We start from the raw sequence: 25,231 nt of genomic DNA, 5'->3' as shown, positions 1-25,231 counted from the left end.
ACTGGTGTCTGAGTTTGCAAAAGGCTTCAACCTTGAACTATTAGTAAAGCACTCAGTCTCACACACACACAGATCTGTAATGAGGCTAGTGAGCTGGACAATCCCCTCTCATTTAGGCGGCTTTGATTAATGACAGGCCCAGATTCTGATTACATCCTAATTAAAAAGGAAAGCAAGTGGATTTTATGGAGCATAAGAGGGAAATGGGTAGAGAAGCAGAGCGTTTTACTAAAGTAATCGCAGAGTCAGACTTATTAAACTCATTGGCCAAAGAGGAAACATAAGGAAACAAAATTGTAGAAAGATAGTAGCTCCTGATAAAAAAAAAAAATATATATATATATATATAACTGTATGCTGGAATTATAACAGCCAGGAATTATTTTGCATGGATGTTTAACCCTATAAAGCCCACTGTGTCATATTTTATACCAGTTTCCTGGCCCCTACTGTCTAATATAAACATGATCACAACTTTGCTGAAAAAAAAAAACACAATATTGAACATGAATTATAACCTCTAATTTATTGTTCATACTTTTTGGTTTTTAGCAAGTAAAAGGCCTTTTAGTATTATTCTGAAAACGTTCCCCTTATTTTATGCAGTATATGTCACGATGAACATTTACTAAGCTTAAGCTTATGATAACTTATGCTTACTTGATTATCCATCCATATATATGTATATATATATATATATATATATATATATATATATATATATATATATATATATATATATAAATCATGTTAAAATGTGATTATTAAATCAGGCTTTTGAGGAACGTTTATTTGTTCATCTCTCAATCATCATTGTATTACATTATACAGTATGTGTTGTAAAAACTACATTATTTGATCATAAAACTAAGCATTTTAATATCATCTTACTAAGACATATGTGTCACACCATCAAAGACTGTTTTCGTTCACCATTTCTCCCTGCCTTGTTTGTTGTCATTGTCACTGATTTGATGTTTTCATTGTGTTCAGGTGTGTGTGTGTGTGTGTGTGTGTGTGTCATTATCTCCCATACTCCTACACTGATTTGATTTTGTAATTGTGTTCAGGTGTGTGTGTGTGTGTGTGTGTGTGTGTGTGTGTGTGTGTGTGTGTGTGTGTGTGTGTGTGTGTGTGTGTGTGTGTGTGTGTGTGTGTGTGTGTGTGTGTGTGTGTGTGTGTGTGTGTGTGTGTCTGTGTGTGTGTGTGTGTCTGTGTGTGTGTGTGTGTGTGTGTGTCTGTGTGTGTGTGTGTCTCTGTGTGTGTGTGTCTGTGTGTGTGTGTGTGTGTCTGTGTGTGTGTGTGTGTGTGTGTGTGTGTGTGTGTGTGTGTGTGTGTGTGTGTGTGTGTGTGTGTCTGTGTGTGTGTGTGTGTGGCATTACCTCACATAATTAAGTTCAGTTCAGTTGGTGTGTCCTTGTTGGGTCTCATCAATGTGTATGTTGTGTGTGGATTACCATGGATTTACCTGTGGGAATATTAAAGCCTGTTTATCTTCTTCTTCATCTTCGTTGTGTGTTTAGTCTCTCCCTCACAACCCGTGACAATATGATTGTGAGATATAGATTGATAACTGATATGCAGTTTATGTACTCTGTTATACTGTTATAAAACTATCATATATTTACATTTTTTTTCTACTTTTTTTGCATTTTAAATTACATCTGCATCAAAAAGCTTTTTGTGTGTGAGGTCCATATTCTTACTATATCATAGGGCCATTACTATATGGGCCGTATTGATAAAAATTAAACAACCAAAAAACACATGTGCAAACTTTTTTTTATTATTTTATTGTTATTATAAAGTATATCTGACTATTTTTTCTTATATCAGGTTTTTACAGGGTTAAAAGTCCTATTTTACGTTCATAATGTGACATTTTCATATTCAATTATTACAGTTCATAATAATAATTACAATAATTACATATTTTACAGAGCTATTTGTGGCAAGCAGGGCCAAGAGCTGTTGGAGCTGCTTGTTTATTTTATAATGTAAGTATTCTGTTGAACATTTGCCGGTTTCCTCCTCCTTCTTCCCTTATGAACGAACATTGCTACACTATTTGAGTAATTTTGGCATCCAGAACGACAAAATATAAATCATTTGATCCATCCTCTTGCAATTACATTAAAAGTAAAACCAACTCATACAAAGCTTTCTAAATAAGCCTAATACCACTTAGGCTTAGCTGCTTTTTGTATTCAAGTTTGAGTTTTACCAGATATAAAAGCATTCTGTCTGGACTTTTGGACACATAAAATGTCTAGTTGTGTCAGCATAAAACCGTAAGGTATAAATCCACTGTTAAGGGCATCATCATTTCTGGACTTCTGTGGCTAAAGCCCTGAATATAATTTTTCTGGGTCAAATCCATGATTATTTTTTTCCTAAAATGGAGAGTTCTCAACAAGTTTTCTTGACTCTTGCTTCTGCTGAAAGGGAAACTAGTTCAAAATAGAGAGAGCTCTGCAACACAGATGGGTTCATTTGTGTACAGTGTCTGTTTACATGGTCCAAGCTGCCCACTACTCCAGTCTGTGTCACGATCTCTCTGTGTTGAGTCACTCACTTGCTGGTTGTGCAGTCACTGTGTGTAACTTTCTCTGGCTGCTGCAATGCCTTATAACCCAAAATGCATTGCATTCAAAACCATAGACCTGAATGTCCATTCAGTAAGTATTATGCAACAAATGTGCAGCGCCTGAAATAAATAAAGTGCATACAAAATATATAAAATGCATGATATATTGCATGTTACTTAAAACTGATTTATTGGATACAAAATATATAAAATGCATGATATATTGCATGTTACTTAAAACTGATTTATTGGATATAAGTGTTTTTTTTTAAAACAGACAGATGATATTACATATCAAACAGTGGGTGACTGTCCTGCAGCATGCATCCAAAACTTTATTTTATATATGCATGCATGTACACACACACACACACACACACACACACACACACACACACACACACACACACACACACACACACACACACACACACACACACACACACAGACACACACAGACACAGATAAATACATACATAAATAAATAAATAAATAAATGATTTGAATGCATTCATTTAGTTATGTATGTATCTGTGTGTGTGCATATGATAAGTGTGGAGAGGTTACTTTATTATAGTAATATCCAAGGATATCCTCATCAGGGAAAAATATGTAATAATAATACCATAATAACCATTCATTCATTCATTGTTTGTAAGTCGCTTTGGATAAAAGGATCTGCTAAATTGATACATGTAAAAAATAATGTAATGTAAAAATATGCATGCAGTTATGACAACCTATTCATTTATAAATTATTTACACAATCTAAAAATATACTTTTAGATGTACATGGTACTTAAAGGACAAGTTCGGTATTTTACACTTAAAGCCCTGTTTACAGATCGTATCTGATGAAATAGAACGGTTAAGATTAAAATTTGGTCACATTCTCCTGTCCCGAGAATTTTAGGTTTATTTCGCTTCCCCCCATCACCCCCACAATGGTTGTCTATATATGCACTGGAAGATTCCGTCCTAAAAACACATTAAACTTTCGTTTACAAAGACGTGAAACTCACCGAGTGGTCAGGGGTGTTCACTGATATGTTCCATCAAAAATCGCTGAAAAAGATGCATTCCAACAGGTTTTATAGTAGTTTTTGTCCAACTCCATTGACTTGCTGTGAGACCGCAGCACCTTTACGGTATTACTCCGCCGCTTCTTCTTCTTCTTCTGTGTATTCAATGAAATGCCCGTGGTTTGCTTGCAGTTGGCAAAGGTGCATTATCGCCACCAACTGGGCTGGAGTGTCTATTATTCAAGCTCTCAACGGAAGAATCACGGGTGTGGCGCGTTTGGCAAAATAGGTCCACAAAAGCGAAATAAACCTAAAATTCTCGGGACAGGAGCATGTGTCCAAATTTTAATCTTAACCGTTCTATTTCATCAGATACGATCTGTAAACAGGGCTTTAAGTGTAAAATACCGAACTTGTCCTTTAAATTTTTTCATTTGGCAGACGCTTTTATACAAAGCAACTTACACTGCATTTCAAGGTACACATTTACGTTCTTATCAGTTCTTTCTTATCTTCCCTTTTACTTTCCCAAATACTGATGCCTCTATAAAATAAAATAAAAATGAAATGAAGAGCACAGAGAGTCTTTAATACACCGCGGGTCACCGTAAAATTGGTAGAGAGACCAGCAGTGCGTTTTTCAACTCGGAGATTGAAATGTGAGAAGGATTTTAACAAGGAAGGAGGAACAAAATGACCTGAAAGAGGTCCTATCACTGCATAGATCTGTCTCTCCACATGTACTGCATGTATACGGACCACGGTGGCAGAGCAACAAATGTAAAGAGGCAATTGTCTGTGTCAGTACCTGACGCTAACACGACCTGGCAGCTCCGACATTGAGCCACTCTGGTATTCCACTAAGCAGGCATGAGGTAGCCAGCAGCCTGATTGATCAGACCTTAATGAAGAGTCAGTCAAAGCCTGTAACATCATTAGCTGCTGCTGCTGGAACGCTCAGGCCTTGACCAGGATAAAACCTGACAGCGGACCATGGGTCTATTTGACAGGCCAAAGTGACACCACCTGCCGATACGCACCCTGATCCTGGATGCTGGTAGATTGATGGGAAAACATCAGGGCTACAGGTAAACAAGAGACCTTTGAAACATGTCTTTGTTCGTTCAATGGTAATCAGGGTGGGACGAAATAAGAGGGGAGTCTCAACAAAATGCACAGGATTTGAGACGCATAATAACTGGATGAAACATATCGGTTTACTTCTGTGATGTAAGACGGATTGCATTCATATTATCTGCGAACCGTGACCTGGGCCACCTTCTTATGTGCGGTTCGAACCAATCAAACAAGAGATGACAAAGACACATTCTATATACGCGCCAATTATGCAACTTAATAGACTATTAAACTATTACAGTATGTAGCAAAATAATGGTTTATTAGGAATAAACCTTTTATAATATCACTGTTTCCACCGATATACTGTATAAAAGCAATAAGCCTACAATCATTTTACAATAAAGGTCTTTAAGGGTTAAAAACACACTTTACATTCCATAAAATCAAGCTTTTCAGTGTATTACTTTATTTTAGCTCACCATCACTGTTTATTTTTGCATTTTAAAGGCTATTACAACTTCTAAATGTCATTATTCAAGTGTAAAATAGTCAGCCACCTTCTAAAAGAAGACATATAGACAGATAATTATTAACATTATGCTTATGACCACCATATGACACACTTTGTTTTTATGTGTGCAACACAATTTTAGCTATTCTCACTTTTTCATCCTATACATTAGAACCGGTATGAGATGACTTTCATGAAAAAGCATCCATTTATTTAGAGACTCGGTGGCCGGTTGATTTCTCTGTGAATACGTACTGTAATACACCTGGTTTTAGTGTGAAAACAAGGCAGCCATGTACAGCCTTTTTTGCTCCATTTCTACAGTCATACCAAGTTTGAAACCAGAGTGAAGAGTAACATCCATTAATGCAAATGTAAAAGAGCTATTTAACCATCAGTGTTACCAGCCAGTAATTGCAGCACCCATACAAAAGACTGCTAAAAGCTCCAACTGCCTTTGAAATCCAGAAATACAGGATGGCTCGCTCTCTAATGTCATGTCACTAGAGTGTTCATATTGAGAGAAAATAGTCTTCTGCTATTAATGTATTTATATAGTCACACATAATAATGCTCTATATTTTGTTAATTTGTGTCATTTTAATAAAAGGTGCACACGGTGCAAATCTACCAAACTAGGATTTTAAGGTGAGTTTGGGGTGAGTAAGACTTTTTTTTCCCATCTATCTATCCATTCATCCATCATCAGTATTTGCTGCTGGTACTCACCTTGAGGAAAGACAGGTTGCGGTTGCGTTCAATACTGGTGATCTCCAGATTACCCATGACCACCTCACAGTTCTCGTAAAATTTCCGAAGGGTCTTATACTGCTGGTCCAAATCAGACAGCGTGCTGAGCTTGTTATCAGTGCCAGGACACACTTTAGAAGAGAAAAAGAGAGACAGAGAGAATGATCATTCAGATGACTAAAACTGTTTTGCACTAGTTCATTGAGAAGATTGAAGATCATATAAATAAATCCACAGTTCTGAAGCTAGTTTCATCAAGACGTCATAACCTGTTGCTGAAAACTGACCAGCTAGGCTTCTCTCTCGCCTCTATATGAAGACAAATGAGAGCTGGCGAGGACAATTCCCTAACATCATCTATTAGATCACGGACCTGTAGAACCATGACCACAAACAGAGTATTTGCTCAACAGGCTTAGAGAATAAGCGGAGCAGAGGCATTTGTGCTGGAGTTATAATGTGGGAAACCACTGGGCTGATGGTGATGGTGATGCTTCTGAAGTGGAGGCAGGAGTAATAAGCAGTTATTGAACCCCGGAGGGCGACTGTTTCTCTACATTACAGCGAGCTATATTACGGCCCGCCGCCTGTGGAGCGGACCACTCCATATTATTGCTGTGGACAAATTACACCCTTCCCAGCTAAATTCATTCACTGTCACAGTTAGGTAGTCCCGGAGGACACGGCGGTGCCATGGTGTATACAAAGCCAAGATTTAGACCTCTGCTGGACAAATGGAGAATAGATTCCCTTATTGAATATGCCACTTCTACAGGTGAGAAAAGCATCTGGCGAGGAGAACAATGTGTCGTCCCAGTACCATGTTTCTCACAAATAGAGGTCTCCTCTGTGCTGGAGTCAATTTGTTTCTGAGAAAGCTCACTAGAGAGGGAAATGTAAGACGTCAATCTTTTTTCCACCCTTTCCTTCTACCTCTTCTCTCTCTCTCTCTCTCTCTCTCTCTCTCTCTCTCTCTCTCTCTCTCTCTCTCTCTCAGATTGAGGCTGTAAAGTACCTTAATTTGTCCCACTTTTCACCGGGGCTTAACACACAGAGCACAAATGCATGTAGTAAGATTGAAAAGGCAGATAGCTTTATCTGCACTTTCAATTTCTGACACTTTCTGACACACAACCTCTTTTTGTTTTAGAAAAAGAACAAAGATTTGAAAGCCCTTTTTTCTGGTAAAAAATTAAAATAAATTGTGAAATTGTAAAGAGATGTAAAGTCACATTTATAAGAAATAGTCACTTGTGAGATATAAATATACATTGTGTCACAATTACCGTGTAATGTTTATTCTGTGATGAGAACAGGCTTCGAGAGTTAGAAAATGTGTGAAAATAAAATAACTTGAAGTAATAAAACGACTAAATCTAAAACTGAAATACAATTATTTAAAGCTAAATAGAAATAGAAATAAATATATATATATATATATATATATATATATATATATATATAAATGACAAAAGCACATAACAAAAATACTCAAATTAAAATGAAAACTGAAGATAAAAGTAAGAGTTAATTCAAAATATTAATAAAAAGCTATAATAAAATAGCACTGTTGTGCATCACTATTAGAGAGAATCATTTTATCATTCACTTAAATCTTAATTATCCCTAAAGTAAAATTATCCCTGGGGCCTCATTTATAAAACGTGCGTGTGCACAGATTTGAACTTTCAAATTTGTTGAATTTGATTTTTTTTTTTTTCGCTAAAATCCATGCATTCATATTTATAAAAATGGTCTTTGACGTGCTTAGAGCCATGTCAGGGTCTAAGCAGCCGTACACACTTTTCCTTTTGACCGAGAGTCGGAGTATTGCAGGTAGTTCGAAATCTTAGCAATTCTTGCCATTCGCCATTCTCAATAAAGCATTTGGATGTTGACTGGTGCTCTTTTATATGTTGATGAAATTAATTGGCGACATTTACAAGGTAGAGATCTGAAACCATTCAGCTGCGCAACATTTCAAGATCTTTTGCGAAGAGATCTGGATGCACGTTTTTTTGTGCATGGTAAGATCAAATGTAGGACGGTTTCTACGCAACATTTTATAAACAAGGCCCCTGAAAACTTGCATAAAACATTTTATTTACTCACTAAAGCCAATTATTTACACATATGGCAATTGGCGAGTATTGTCACTTTATAATGTTATTTATTGTTACTTTATAAAGCATGTTACAGAATACACTCAACAATCTTGGCCTTTAACTTTCAGCACTTTGAGTATTTACTTTACTATGGCTTAGAGGCAAAAAGTGTTTCAAATGAAACGTTCAATATAAGGGTGACTGATGTGCTCAAAACTGAAGAATGAAAAATGAGAGTGTGTCCTTTTACTCCCTGCCCACACTGACCCAATAATCCATGATCGTTTCTGACGCTAAGGGATTCCTGTCCATACTTCAAAGGCATTTGTCGGCAGAAACTGAGCCTTTAGCTTTAGAGACCTGAAAAGCCCACATCAGAACTTCAGGATATGGGATCCAGGCAGGATCAATGGAGTGACAGATCACCACATTAACACCCATCCCGCTATTTCACACACTCATCATTTTTGACTCGGTAAACCCCAAGCTCCTGGGGCGTTGATGTGCAACAAATCTGTTCATCACATTTGCTTCAATGAGACATCTGCACTTTTCAGGTCTCCCAAAAGACCTTTCATGTTTTCATCCAGCTTTTTATCATGTTTTCATTGCAATTATGAACAACTTATAGACCTATACAATAACCATGTAGGCTATGTATATTGTCATTGTACATTTGAAAATGTAGAAAAGATGAAAGAACGACCACTTCCTCCAGTCTATTGGACACAGTTTTGGACCAATACAACAATCTCAAAATGGCTAAATATTGGCTGATATATTGGTCTATGATTACAAATGACTACATTTGCACTTGGATTTTCTCACTGTTGAACCACTCTCTGAAATGACTCTTTCTGCATGATAGGTGCCAGTAGGTGATGACAACTGACAGTCAAAATGAGTGAGTTAATTCATTCATGAGTCATTCATTCAACCAATTCGCTCAAAAAAACTGATTCATTCTGAATTGAAACATGCGACTGTCTTCACAAGTGAGTCGTTGAATCGTTCATACAACAGATTTGCTAAAAAAAAACAGTGTAACTATGGCTATAACACACAGGTTGACAAACTCAGTTTGCAATCAAACTGCAATCATTTACTGAGAAAATTAAGATAATGTATGGATTACATTATCTTAATTTTCTCAGTAAATATTGATATATGTGAATTATTGCAATTAATTAATTCTTCGACATTAATTCAATGTTTTACATTTTAATGACAGAACTACTATTAATGTACTGTAGTTATACGCTAAGTGTCTAAAAGTGTCCAAATAATTTAACCAGTTGATGGGATTATATTCAAACTCTTTTGGAGTAATTGTGTCATCTCAACAAAATATCCCCCTAAATCCAGGAAGTACAAGAGAACAGGCTGTTTTTTTTTCCAGAATGATGGCGATCGCTTAACGGCTCAGAGCTCGGCCAATGAAATCGCAGCAGTCCCTCATCCATCATTAGCTGACGGGGTCAAAGTGAGCCACCCTCTCCTCATGCTAAAAACTCCAGTCTGCCCTGAATCATCATTCTCTATCACAAACCTTAATTTATGCCATTGATTAAACTAATATCAGCGGGTGACACCAACCCCATTTGGCTATAAGGACATCTGCGATGATCTTGAACACAGTTTTCTCTTCCTGGTGAGAAAATCATACAGCATAATTATTAAGATTTCACTTTAAAAATGTCTACTACTTCTTTCTTTTTTCATCCTAAAATACTCCTATCCTAATCTACTATGCAAAGATAACTATAAGTCAGGCATTGATAGGTTAGCTATCGAAAACCAAGAATTGAGATCCACTTCTGAGATGCATTAAAATAAAAATGCTGAAGACCTGAATGATGTTTGCTGCCTTTTTTAATGAGATGAACCTCAGTTCTCACATTCTGAATCAATAATAATTTGCTTAAATGGCAAAAAGAAAGGTGTAAATAGCAAACATATGACATGAAGTGGACATTACACGATGAGGTCAGCCAATATTTAATCAGGTGACTATAAATCAGATTCATGCAGTAATCCATATTCGTATAAGAGTCACAGTTGCTGAATGTAAAAGTCATATCTCAGGTGGACGGCTATTGTAGGAGGTCACTGAAGCATGGAAACCATGTTGGGAGTGGAATTATGTTCCCAATCCATCAAACTTGGGATCTACCGACGGCATTTTGCTTCTGGTGTGAAGTATATGGAGCAACAAATCTACAAAGAAGTGTAGGGAGGTATGGCAGTGTTGTGCACAAGACAGGGAACATTCGGTTGAGTAATGTGATGGAAATTGATGTTTGTAATAGATATAATCATGCATCTGCATTCCAGGCTTCCAAATGTAATGTGTTCACATTTCAGTTAGGCTGTTCATATCAAAATTGACCGTAATATCCCCAGTGATGAGCAGGCAGTTTGATGGTTTCCTCTTGGAAATGAACTCTGTCAAGTGCAATAACATGAATCAGCGTGTGAAACGCAGAAAGAAGACACTTCCCCAGCTCTCATATTTGGGAGTTGTAGATACAATTGCAGCCTTGAGTTTTTATAAAAATGCTTCAAAGAATGAGTTCAAATATATCTAGACATTCATTAAATACATTATTAAACACAATATGTTTTTCAAAAATAAAACAAATCCATAGAGTGTAGATAGTAGTTCAGTGGTGCAAATCTTTGAAAATAAAGTTTTTCTTTTGATTTTTTTTGCCTACTGATGAAAACTTTATCAAAATGATCCCAGTTCACACGGATCTGTGAAAACGATTAAAAAAGCTGTATTACAGTATATGCTGCCAGGCCAGTAGTTGGCGATGTCACTTTGTAAAGAAACACTACGTGCCTATAGACTGAACACGTAATACACATGCACATAACCTCACTGTTTTCACAAATTCACGTTTTTGTTGTTTTATACAGAGGCGATAATGGTATTGTTTTCAAAAACTTGCACTATGAATCCCGTTTTCAAAAGTTTGCGTTTTCAGGCCCCCCAAACACTGTTGTCTTGTAAATGAACGGGCAAAACACATACAAATTTTTCTGTTTTTGATGAAAATGGTTTTATTTAAATGGCCCCAACTATAAACACACCTGATCAAACTAATCAAGTCCTTAAAGGAGCTGTATGTAAGAAATGTATTTCAATTAATCATAAAATGGCCCTGATATGTCACTAGACATTAAGAAATCATGTTCATTTCCAACGCATTCTCATCCCCAAATCGTCATTTTCAAACATTCTTCAATATCCGACGCACAAAGCACCCTTTAGCGTCCATATTAGACGCTTCGGTTATGGGTAGGTTTAGGCGTCATGTAACTGACGCTTTCGAAAGTTCGTCAATATCCGACGCACAAAGCACCCTTAGCGTCAATATGTGACGCTTCGGTTATGGGTAGGTTTAGGTCTGTGGTAGGGTTATGCGTCTCATATGGACGCTAAAGGGTGCTTTGTGCGTCAGATATTGAAGAAATTTTTAAAGCGTCAGTATATGACGACTTGGGATGAGAACGGGCTGTCATTTCAAATACTTATATCACTGACAACAGTAGTCCGGCCAGGATATTGTCATTTAAAAGTGAAGTTGCAGCCCTCAACTGATGTTGATGTTGTCATCTTGTGTTTTGGCCTGAAGCTCCACCCTCCACCTATCTACCAATCACGAAGTCAGTAGTGTTTCGGCATCGGGGTTGCCAGCTCTGCTCTAGTTACCACAGCTACGTATATCTGGCAACCTCGAGTCAGGGGGGAGGGGGACGGGATACACCGCTCTACAGTAATTTGAAAGTGATTGCAGTACCAGTTTTGGCCACAATCTTACATACGGCTCCTTTAAGGATGGGCTTTTTTCGCAAGAATCAGAAAATACGTCAGCGCAATGTAAAAGATAGTGGCCTGCACCGTTATGTTAATATTCTCTTTTCTCAGATAACACTTCTTGCCTTTTCTGTTTTGTCTGTTTTCCAAGTTGTTGTTTATAATCTACAAAGACATAACATTTTACTTGTTTGTAACTTTGTTTTACATTTTATGGCTATAGTTTAACTTAAACTATAGTTAACTTTAGTTAAACGTTGAAACATTAAAATTCAGGTCATTATAAAAATCCAAAAATGCAAGAAAATGCCTGACATGTTTTTGAAATCGTAGGCTTTTGATGTCGAAACATAAACAGACACAATCCTAAGACAAAATCGGGATAATGGGCAACTGCTTCCTAATTTATTTCTTATGTGGAAAATGTCTCTCTTTTTTGTCCATACAATGAAAGTCAATGGGGTCCAATGTTAGTTAGTGTTAGACTTAGTTTGGACCCCGTTGCGCTGACTTTCCTTGTATGGACAAAAACACTCTTTGCAAAATCTTCGTTTGTGTCCTGCAAAAGAAAGACATGAAGTGAATAAATAATTACAGAATTTTCCTTTTTTTGTGAAGTATCTCTTTAATCTAACTATATGGTCAAGTATGCATCTAATCACATTTGTATTCAAGCAAATCTGTGATCAAATACCTGAAAGAGTATCTGAAGACATGCTGTTGCAGTGTAAAGTACAACACACATTCAACAATGAGAGAAGCTCACCACTCTACTGATTGAAGAGAGATATTATACATTATTATATACATTGAGACTGAATAAAATACAATCGCATTTAGAGCTGAAATACTTTCAAGCAGGAGGGATGTTCACATGACTGTGGGTTCATAGCTGTGCACCAAGTGTAATTTTCGAAAAGTATAATTTTGAAGAATGAATTTTAATAATGTGATCAAGTGTAATCAGGCAACTTGCAGATGCTTCATATAGTGTGAAATAAAGTTCAGATATGCACTGGCAAGCCCTAACCATGTGATAATGACCATCATTTGACTATGAAAAAAACACAAATGACAAAGAAATGGTTATTAGAAGTGGTTATTGTATAGAGGCAATTACGAATATGGACATTATGGACTGAAAGAACTGGGTTATCCATGACTTCATTCACCTAAAGCAGTTGTTTCAAACTCAAAACACTCATCTGTTCCAGAATCAGCTTCCTGCTGCCTGAATAACTAACATTGAGGTAAAATGAAATGTAAAATTGAACTCACCACATACCTATACAAGTGAATATTAATCAAACTACAATATTGAAAACTTCTCACTGCTCTTCACTGAAAATTAACATAAATTATAATATAATGAATGTGTCATTTTTGTTGTTACTGCTGAGGGGTGACTCACACAACTTTTTGCATATTCACGTCTGAAATGCTGCATAATTAAAATAAATGTTTATTGCTTTAAGATGCAAGCTGTTACATGCAGTACACAGAGGTATAGAAGAGTTTAATTGTCTTTCTGTAACGAAAAATACCTTGCATATTACAAAAAAAGCATAATAAATACACACAAATGTTCTCAATGATCCTGAAGGAAATGGGACTCTACCACGTGCCTTGTCTTGAATCTTTAAAAGCTTAATGCATTTATTAGCATGTGCCTTTATTGAGTAGATAATGCACGATCCAAAAGTGTGAATTATTTAGCATCAGAGTTGAAAGTTAACCATCTACAGAGGTTAAAACCTTACTTAGAATATTAAATGTACATATGTAATGAGTTCAATTCCTGTTGTTCACATAGGAGCTCATTTTCACGAGCCAGACCTGTAGAAGTCCCATTCATGGGTCAAGGTTACATCATAGCTGGCAAACTCGCCTGCAGTAATGGATGTTAAAGTGACGAAACCATCTGGACATGAACATATTTTGTCAGCATGCTGACTGAGTTGCTTCCTTTGGCTCTGGCTCTTGTGTAAGGCTGTATTTTACCAGTATATATTATATCTTGCAGTATATCTAATTTGACCTATTGTTTTTGGATTCTGATCTCTGATAACCTAATATTTGATTCAGGCAACTGCAAAACTTAATGTTAAAGAGGAAATTGTTGCACTGAGTTTTGCAATAAGAGCTGTAATCACATTTAAAGCAGTGGTGAGGCACAAATATATCAGTTTAGAAGTCTAATATTCCTTGGTTTCATTATTGCAATTGCAAATGCAGTCGTTTGAATTAATGCAAATTTGTTCCTCTGTATACATATGATGCCGTGCAAGATGCGAGTTGAACGTACACTGGATAGAGTATCGAGATGTCACAAACAACCTTCTCCAAGATTCGACTAACAAAGACATGTGACCGTAGCGCTAATGCCACAAATGTCACATGCAACAACACAAACACGCCACACTGTTCTTCTTCACCCACAGCATGCCACAGGAACCACACTGTTGTTTTCCTCTTTACAAAAGCCAACTGATGCATCTATGATATAGGGGCGGGGGGAAAGATTATATAATTTCTGAGGAGGCCAGCAATTACATCACTCTTTGTTTCGCATACCTAAAAGAACATAACATATTACTACCACTACTCATGCAATGAAACAAGTGCTTATTTACTGGCAAAGACCATTTTTAAAGCAACAGAGCCCACTCCACTATTTTAATATCTACATATATATATATTCCTCATTCTCTGGGACCCACCTTTAATGTAAGTCTATGGGATTTCTATTTATAATTATCTTCTAAATCAAAAGTCTCTAAAAGTACCATAAAACACAACTTTTTAAGTGATATTGCTTTTACACGATAGTCTGAGAAACAACACTTCTTTTTTTTAAATAACTTATATTTTAGACAAAATATTGCCAGCTACTTTATCTAATTTTGATCCGCCAATGTAAAAAGTTCCAGACAAAGCCAAAGCAGAACATAAAACATTGCATGTTTCAGAGCAACACACAGTAATGGTGTTCCTGAATAATTCAGTGTTTCAAATGAATCGATTGCGTGAATGATTCAGTGATTCACTCATAAAGCCATCACTTGTTTAGTCCATAAATTAATCAGTGCTTTTGAACAAAACTGTGGAATGGATGATTCAGTCACTCACTCATTGGTAAAGGCAGTCGATTGTTTTGTTCCTGAATGAATCAGTCTTTGTGAACTAATAGGTTGAGTGAATGATTCAAATATTCACTCATGAAAACAGTCAACTTCGACACTATATAGTAGGTAAAAAACAGTATTTGAGCCAATGTTCGAGGTGGCGAAAAGTTACACAGATGACCTACTACTTCGAGCAAAATTCTGAAGATTGCATCCGCTGAACACTTTACTATTCCATGAGGCCACGGGAGAGGATTTGTGAATGACAGTGAAGTGACGCAACTGACGCCATAGGTCACATGACAGTGACAACATGGATGTAGTACGTCCGAATTTCATTTATATTACACACATTCATACTGCATAGAACATCCTTTTTTGAATGGTCATGAAGTACGTTTTAAACGAAATGCAGTACCTGCTATACAGTATGTTATTTTGGATGCATATACAGTAGTCAGTTGGTTCGTTCCAGTCACTTGCCACCACCTATTGGTGCTTAGATGTAACTGTAGAGTCACTGAAAAATCCTCTTCTCTAACAGACAGTCTGAAATGTGCAAATACAGAATAGCGGAACAAAACAAAACCTGTTGCAGTTTGGACCTGCATATCAGCATGTCGGAGATGTTAAGCATGAATTATTTGGTTTGCCTCTCTGTCAGCTGCATTCAGCACTGTGTGTGACATGCAGAGCAGACAGCTGGAATAGTAGGTGGGATTCTGTATGCAACAACCTGAAGAAGAGTGTGACAGATGAGTCACCGAGCGAGGTGTTCATGCCTTAAGAGGGAATATGTTAATACCACATCGCTATATTCACAACGTTAAACTGTTCAACAAAATATTAAAATATTGCAATCATTTGCTTAACCTCATGTTGTTCCAAATACTTTTAAAGGAACACAAAAGGATAAATCCTTACTTGAGCTTCAAAAAAAGATGTATAAAAGTGGTCATATGATTCATGCTCTATATTCCAAGTCTTCAGAATCATCACTTCTAATGAAATGTGAACAACTGAGTCTGGATCATGAGTCTGTGAGTTGAGCTTAGATTAGGTAGATTTATGAATGAATCATTTAGACAGGTGTTGTGAACTGGATCAATGGTTCATTGGCATATTTGACTCAAAAGAGCGATTCATTCATGCATCAGATATTGCTACCTCTCTCATGAACACGCCAAGGAGAAATAGGATGGATGTTAAGACTTTACAGTCATCATGAAATCAAAAGATTTATATATATATATATATGATTTATGATATTGCATATACAGTAATAGTATATATACAGTACAGTATATATATATATATATATATATATATATATATATATATATATGATTGCAACTTCCGTTTCATGCTGACTTTAAAAGACATGGAGTATAAAAGTTTGTATTTTGGCTAAGTATTTCTTTAACAGTCTATTTTCCACTCTGTTCAACATGGACAGTATGCCTCTCATTAACCAAGATCTGGAGACAGGTGTGCAAGAAACCTTTGGTATTCAGTCTTAATACAGTATCTCTGTTTCATACACACATACACATGCATCCTCGCTGACTAACACAGCCGACGAGAGTCGCTGTCAAAACAGATTGGGAGCCAGCGCTGGGCCATTCATCACCCTGCTCTGGTGTTCCTGTCTACTCTACTAACAGCCGCACACAAGGGCCTGTCTCCGACTACTTGAGTTTCCATAGAAAGCATGCACTGGAGACTGCACCATTAATCCTAAACAATCACTGGGGCTGGAACCACTTGATACGTCTGAGTGGGCCAGCAATTCACAGCTGCTTTCTCTTTTTAAACCACATCCTTGCTTATCTGGTGCATAATGCTTCCGTTTTACACCTCACAAATTACTTTGACATTTGCAAAAAAAAATCATTCCAAAGTAGATTGAGGATTAGTCACAAAATTTATTTTTACATTATAACACAGTACTCTGTAAATGTGAAGTTAAAGAGCTTTACTCCCTGGTTTGACTTAAAAAAAAAATTACTCATTGCTGTAACCCCATGTAGTTAGGTTTGTTCAGAATAGAATAGAATAGAATAGAATAGAATAGAATAGAATAGAATAGAATAGAATAGAATAGAATAGAATAGAATAGAATAGAATAGAATAGAATCTTAGTAGTTTCTGGGACAAGTTCCCCTTCACCACAATGGGCAATATTAAGTCTTGCAACATTAATTACTTAGGTTTAAATAACACCAGTTCATATTGTTACTTGTTAGATGTTATACAATGAAACATTTTTAGGTCACCTGAGGAAATATTTTGAACAATATAGTGAAATATTACACGATTACGGATCTGACTGCAGAGCGTATCCTCATTACTGGTTCTGGTACCCACTCATTCATTCTGGGGTTCCTCTGTTCATCTAGGCTTACCAATGACTGACAGCAACTTTGTCATTGAGGCACAATGGTGGCATCGTGGGACAACATCACACACTAGTACTGTCACACAGAGAGGAGAGAGAGTGAAACTGTTAAATGTTTGCCCCCTCCAAATCTGACCGACCCTTTAAAGGGCTCCAAACCTCTGTGGACAAAAAGAAGGCCGGACAAAGAAAGGATGCTTTATAAGGGCAATAGCGAGGGAAAAAATGGAAAAGCTGATGAAAATGAAAAGAAATAAACCTATAACCGCAGGGTTTGGCAGAGGTTTTCTGAAGCTGGGGACCTTGAAATAACTGCAATGGAGTTGATGCAATGTGCAACATCATGTGATGGTTGCGATGGTTCTTCTAGTGTTTAGTGACACAAAGTTAAATAAAATAAAAAGCAAAAAGACTAAAACTAAAATAGACCAAAAAAAAAAATCTAAATATTTGTAAACATTTTAATATTTAAAATATTATTATTTCTAAGTTGTTGTACAAGCCTTAAAGAAAATCATATAAATCTGTTTTATAATATTATTTAAATTACCAAATAAATATATATATATAGGCCTATATCTTCTTAACGTCAAGTTACAGCCAATACTGTCTTAAATAGGCTGTGCGTTTAAAAACATGAGATTTTGGCCAAAAGACAAATAAATAAATATCTACATAGCTACAGTAAACTATACAGTAAACCTGAAAGTTGATAAAACCATAATGTTATGCTCTTACTGCCCAGATGCCTACCCTGGAAATCCAGAGTTCTCGCGAGAGTACAATTTGAATTTGCTCAGCGAGTCACTCTGGTGTCGAGTAATGATGCTCATTAAATATGCCCTTTTATCTGAGCTGCACCAATCACATCAGGTTATCTGATATAGGCGGGCCAGAGGCGAGCTAAACAGAAGACGACAGCGCTTAGACTTTTTATCTAAAAGGGGAACAGAAGACTGCGCTCGAGTCATTCCTTTGCAAGAAGGGCGTTTTTGCTGTTTGAGTCTAATCTACCAGTTAGCTCCGCTGGTAGCTAAGCGCATGGGGCTTGTTGTGATTGGTCGTAGTGTTATCCAATTGCGTGCAGTGAGATTTTCAAATGCATGCTTGGTGCCGCCCCTCGAGCTGGCCGATTTTCATTAGTCGATGCCAGGATTTCCAGATTATCAGGTGTCTCTAATGATGGATAAAAAACATATGCCTGGGATTCTCTGGTCAAACTCCATTTGAGTTTGATTTTGATAAAATCGTAATAATATAACGGCACATGCAAGTGTCTGACCATATATAAATCCACAATATCTTTGACAATGCAGTGTTTATTTATTTTTTATTTCCTGAAAAGTAGATACAGCGATGATATGTACACTCCAAGTGACATGGAGCGACACATTGGAGACGTTCACAGATCACCCGAAACTTTGTGGTTACCCTCAACACCAAAGCACACCATCCTTTATTTTTTCCGCAACCATATTAATTGGCCTATTAGCGTCTCATCACAGAAGTTTATTCTAGTAAGTTTGTAAAGAGTAAGCAACATAGTTGCCCAGTTTCCCACTGAAGCTTTTTTGTCCCTTGGCAGTTTATTAATTTCTCGTACCATTATAACATCAGGAAATTGGCTCATTCGAGTCTGAATTTTTCCTCTTTAAAGATTTACCTTAAGTGGTACGAATAAAAACAGCTTCTTTCAATTATGTTTTCCAGGTAAAGTCAGCTAGAAAGAATAATTGCACTGGGTGTTGTGGCTCCCAGAGATGGATTACAAGCTCACGGTAGAGCTGTCAGATGCTCCGTGGGGGGTTGAGGGGGAAAGCGGGTGTCTCTGGGTGAGTGTGTACTTGCTTATGTGCGGTGGAGTGGTGGTAGCAGAGTTGGTTTCTGCTGATTAAAGGCTTGACAGCTGTCCACACATTTTGTGTGACCATGCACCTGAATGTAGGGACTACGACACCTGTCAGTATGTACTCACATGTATAGTTCTAAGCACAACAATCGCAATAACCTTACGAAAAAGAAGTATACTTCAAGTTAATTTTATAATGTTCAAGTATATTTTTAAGTACACTTTATGTAGCAAGTATACTAATATCAATGTGTACTTGTAGTAAACTTCAATACTGCTTGGGACTAAATTTGCCCACTTTTAGTATATAAAAGTATTCGTTTAAGTGTACTATAAGTGTAAGAGTAGTAAACTACTTAGTTTACTATTTTAACACAAGTAGTACATTTTTTTGTTTATGAAAGTACACACTGAAATGTACTTTCAGTAAACTATTAGTTTAGTAGTTTATACTGCAAGTATACTTGTACGTTTTCTTTATTATACTTACAGTTTATATGTTCAAATGTAGATATTATTTTCTATACTTGAAAAATACCTTTAACTGTACTTTAATTTTAAAAACATTTTATTAGCTTCATGCATCCCTTTTTATCAACACTTGAATGTCGGTAAGTTTCATAAAGAAAGGCAACATTTTAAACAAAAAAAGTTGAGAAAAAAAAAATTTTGTCAAAGACTACGCCTTGATCTGATTCAGAACGATGATCAAAACACAGATGGAGGAGATCGAGTCCAACACCCCCAAAGCTTCACAGTCGTTTTCCCGTTCATGGGTTACGCTTCATTTCGTTTGGTAATATTAAGCAGTTTTGATTTACACGCTGTTTAATGTTTGATGATCACGCTATTTTACATTTGAGTGTGCAATCTTCTATCACTTGTTTCAGCTTCTTCTTCTCCTGTGTTTTGATCCAGAGATTCTGTACCAGAAGATGTGTCATAGCGCCCCCTACCGTATAACACTGAAAACATGGATAGCTGCGCCTGGAAAATTCAGTCAATGGAGGGGAAATGTAGCGTGGTCCTACCAGACTCTCGTACATTTCATTTGTACAGTGAGTCTGGCCACTCTCCATTGACAAGCGTTAACTTCCTTGAAGGCGGGTAGGCTACTCTGTTGAAATTTAAAACTATTGGATCTGCCCAGAGCCACTCTGGATCTGCCATAACCAATCACTAACGTTTAGTCGTGACGTAACCTTACAACTCAAACTAGCGCACAACCTCAACGTCATCGTTCTCAGCCACTCCCTCTGTTCGCTGATTGGACCACCAAAAATTTGGCCGGGGAAAACCCAAGAATATACCGCAGACCTAAACAGTAAAAGAAATTGACACAGCGACCCCATAGACTTCATCGGAGAAAAGTGAAGTCAATTAGAAGCACTCACTTCCTGATGGCTGAGCGTACTGCGCAGACTCAAACTGAGCTTGACGACGTAGATGTGACGTGAGAAACCTGTCTGTCTGTCTTCTAGTAGCTGTGCCAAGAGAAATCTGAATCATTCCCGTCCGAATCTTGCAGAGACGGAGAGCGTGAGTAGGAGGTGTCCATGAGCTAGGAGCAGGAGAAACTTTTGCTAAGTATTCTGATTAATTATTTTGTCATTTTGCCTCCACGTCCCCCCGATTGCCTGCGAGCTTCTCCTCCTGTCCATACGGTAATCTCTCTACTGTGCGACAGAGAGTCGCGTGGTTATGACGCAATCGTTAGCCTATTTTTACAAAAACTGCTTCTACGGGGCCATAACGTAAGATACAAGGTAACGGAGTCTTTTATACATTTTCGTGTTTCTTTAGAAATAAATAATGGACAAATGGAGTCTTTAATGTAAGTCTCAGATGTAAAGTTATTCGCTGTCAAAGTGACGCCAAAATGAATGGGAGTCAATGGGATGCTAACAGCAGGTGATGGTCCGCTAATCAATGGCGGCCCCCAGGGAACCTTCAGTTTCCGGCTGATGGATTACCCCCTTGCGCAGACCCAGATGACGTACTGAAGGAAAATTAAAATTGAGCGGAAGTACGTAGGAGGGTGGAGCCAGGCTAGGGGAAGTAAATTCCTATACATTACCAGTGGACTAGCCAACACAAAAAATCAGATACGCAGAATTTGAAACATATCTGTTTTATATCAATATTCTAATCAATATTTTCAAACAATGTTAGTTTCATAAGACTGTATATGAAAAACTATGTAAAAATAAGTATATTTAATAGGCTACTCGATCAAAAGAGTTAACATAACTACAAGCCAAGTATACTTTGAATACTTAATTATACTTTTAAGTATATCTCGATCAAAAGATTGAGTACAAGTACAGGCCAAATATACTTGGACTTTTCTTTCAGTATAAGTCAAGTACACTTAAGTGTATATTTCTGAGAACTACATAAAGCATATTTTTTGAGAAGTATATAAAATGTAGACTGAAAGTTAACTTTCTTATTTTTAGTTTAAAAGAAGTATACTAATAGAACACTTGAATTAACTTCTTTTTTTTCGTAAGATTAGTGAAGCAAATAGTTTAGCATCTGTCCAAAGTACGCTTATCACAGCATTAAGTTATAAAAGTAATTTTACTGACACTTGTGAATAAAGGTATTTGAGAAATACAGATGGTCTTCTTCTTTCTGCGTATTTCATCACACCAAAAAGTAAAGACCTCATAAAATGGTTTGAGGCGAATTAATTTCCTGTGTTGACATATTTCAAAAATCAACTGAAATTCAAATTAATTGTTTAATATTTACCTAGACAAAGACAAACTTTAATATTGACTTGATAAAACCTTGTTTAAAAGCTTTGAAAAAAGTTTTAAAAGCCTTTAAGTTTGACGGTTTATTGGATGGATGGATGGATGGATGGATGGATGGATGGATGGATGGATGGATGGATGGATGGATGGATGGATGGATGGATGGATGGATGGATGGATGGATGGATGGATGGATGGATGGATGGATGGATGGATGGATGGATGGATGGATGGATGGATGGATGGATGGATGGATGGATGGATGGATGGATGGATGGATGGGTGGGTGGGTGGGTGGGTGGATGGATGGATGGATGGATGGATGGGTGGGTGGATGGATGGGTGGGTGGATGGGTGGATGGATGGGTGGATGGGTGGATGGACTATACATAACTATTAGACTGTATTTGTGTTTTGGTTTATTGTCCTATGAAAAATATATATAAAAACTATAAAACTGCTAAATGATGATTTTGTGAACTGTGCACTAGCATAAAGAATAAAGATGGCATTGAAGCTAACAGAAAAAAAAAAAAGAAAAAAAAAGACGTCTTAATGTCTTTGCTGTTTGGGTCTGGCTTAAAGAGACCAGATTCTGCCTATATTTTCTAAGCTCTCATGCATAAAACATTTAAATAAATAAAAAAACACACACCAAACTCAACCGGCCACAGTGTTTTTCAGAGTAAAAAAAACAAAAAACATTCTGAACTCTGTCCTGGGGAACGCCACCTGTTCCAGATGTGGCACTAACAGATGTTTGCATGCATTAAACTGTCATAATAATTATTTCTGCACTCCCTCTCGAGACTTCATGTCATCATGTGTTTGTATTTCCCTTCGGGCCATATGTGGGTAATTTCATTGCACATCTGTAATCTTATTTTATAATAGCATATGTCAAGGTGCAATTGCTCCACATGACTAGAATCCAAGATCTTCTCACAAACACAAACACATTGAGTATAAAGGGATCATGCATTGTATTTCAGTGTCTTGTCAGTCCCTTACAGAAAAGGAAACATCCCATCTAAAACTTTCCACAGTCAGAATCAATTACACATCATGTCACAAAACACATTACCATTCAGTTCTGATCAAACTTTCCCTGTGTCTCTATGCTTGAGGATTCAAGAAACTGGATGGATATTGCATAATGGATGTTCTGAGGGCCATCATCCATTATGTTGTGTGGGGAATGGAGGTGATGCCTGAAGTGTGAGCTCAGATGAGTTATTCTTGCCAATTCAATTTCGAGGGGCAAAGAGCATCTGATGATGTTATATGCGTGCATTTTCTCTATATAATATTTGTCTGAACACATTTGAAAACTCAAAATATAAATTTTTTATTTAGTTAAATTTGAGCTAAAGGTCAAATATGCCGTCATATTTAATTAGTGGTTTGCTTTGGGGAATTTCAGTCCGTCCCCATGTAAATAGAAAGGAGCTGTACTTGCATGTCTAGAAAACCACTGCCTCAGGGTGTTGCAAAGATGAAATCTCAAAGACTACAACAGGCCCAAAATTTGCCCTTTATTGAACTTTCCAAGATGCTAAATCTGGCTGATTTCCATGCTGAACCCTGTGGAACCATTATACTGAATATACCAGTTATTTTAAAGGCAAAGGTTTGTTACTCTATACTTCCTGCAGTTAAACACAAAACAGTAGTGATGCATCGATCAGGATTTTTCACAAGCAATTACGATTGCCGATGTTTACAAGCAAATGAGCTGATTCTGATACCAGTTGCTGATTTTTTTCTTAGTTTTTTTCTCAAATTTATTTGTTGTTTATTTGCTCTATTACGGGCCAAACTGGCCTTTAACAAAACATATCTAAACAAAGATGCTACAGACATGTTACGGAACAGAGGACCTGGAGATAGAAGGACAAGTGATTGAGTTTATTTGCAGCAATGGGAAGACAAACAGGAAAATGGCCAACACAAGGGAGAGGAGAGCACAGGACACAGACGCTGGAGAAGAACGTAGGAGAAGAACGCAGGAGAAGAACGCAGGAGAAGAACGCAGGAGATAAAGGTCTTAGAGGTTTCTTAGAGGTGAATGGCTTTATAGTGAAGTTAATGAAGGAGATTGCTGACAGGTGCAGGTGATTGTGAAGGAGGTGCAGGTGTGGGCCAAGGAGGATGCTGGGAAATGTAGTGAAGGAAGTGGTGACCGTGACACATGTAGCATGAGCAGTTGTTTTTGATTTAAATTAGATTATTTAATTTCAAGATTTAAAGCAAAAACAGAATGATCTTTCTTTGCTACATAAAACAACTGCACAAAAGACAAACTGAATGAAAATGCAAGTTCACTCTCTGTCAGTAGGTGGCGCTTATGGAACAGCAGCGATATAACGTTTTCTTGTTTACCACTGTACACAAAGCAGTGCAGCTCTTATGAACTTTAATCCGCATTTATAAAGCCAATTCACACTGCACCGACAGATGCTACGGCGACAGTCACGTCACTTCTCAGATATTCGAATTCCAATTCAGCATGTTCAATAGGCGAAAAAAAGCCCCAACAGACACAGAAAGGGATAAAGGCCAGTTCACACTCCACCATCATAGACAAACCAACGCCGACAGTCACCAGCTTACAACACTTCACTTCTCAGACATTCTAACGCAGATTCAGCATGTTCAATCAGTGAAAACAAGCTCTGAGAGATGCCAACAGACTCAGACAGGGGTAACACACTGATCCGACAAAACCCCACAAAGTGTCTGTTGCCGTCTGTCGGTGCAATGTGAATCGGCCTATACAGTGGCTGAGGAAAAATAAAATTATAGATTCATATAAACCCCCACCCCAATTTGAATATTGATAGTTTTCTTCTAATATTTGGAACTGCGTCTGGTACAGTATTTTCTCTCCTCTTTGCGTCCATCTTCAGCGTGTCCCGTCTCTAGCCTGTGTTAACGTCCTGTTTCCAGACTTCGTAATATGTCCACACAAATGCCATTTTGTAATGCAGTTTGTGTGCAAGTCTGGAACAGAGATCAGCCAAAAATATTATTCTTTTTTTGGATTGCACATTCCTGGTTTGTTTGCTCAGGTGTGTGTATTAACCTCACATGTTGATTTGGGTAAAACACAACATCGGATCATCTGACACGATTTAATCCTGTTGTGTTTTACACTTTGTCATTCTAAATTTGCCTATCATTCTGCGCTCCCTAGAAAGATACGCTCTCCAAAAACAT

The 25,231-nt window shown here is 37.2% G+C and overlaps 1 protein-coding gene across 2 annotated transcripts in view; it reads right to left on the bottom strand.

Moving 5' to 3' along the window:
* The window catches only part of erbb4a (erb-b2 receptor tyrosine kinase 4a), a 183,530-nt gene that overhangs the window by 77,880 nt on the left and 80,419 nt on the right, over positions 1 to 25,231 (bottom strand). For both annotated transcript variants that reach the window (XM_082163753.1, XM_082163754.1), the window contains exon 2: positions 5,930 to 6,081. In XM_082163753.1, the coding sequence (XP_082019879.1) occupies positions 5,930 to 6,081 (152 nt within the window). The remainder of the gene's footprint in view (positions 1 to 5,929; positions 6,082 to 25,231) is intronic.

This window comes from Leuciscus leuciscus (assembly GCF_965113295.1).
Source record: "Leuciscus leuciscus genome assembly, chromosome: 3".
Taxonomy (NCBI): Eukaryota; Metazoa; Chordata; class Actinopteri; order Cypriniformes; family Leuciscidae; genus Leuciscus; species Leuciscus leuciscus.
Note: the sequence above shows the minus strand (reverse complement) of the source record. Positions and strands in the feature narration are given on the sequence as shown.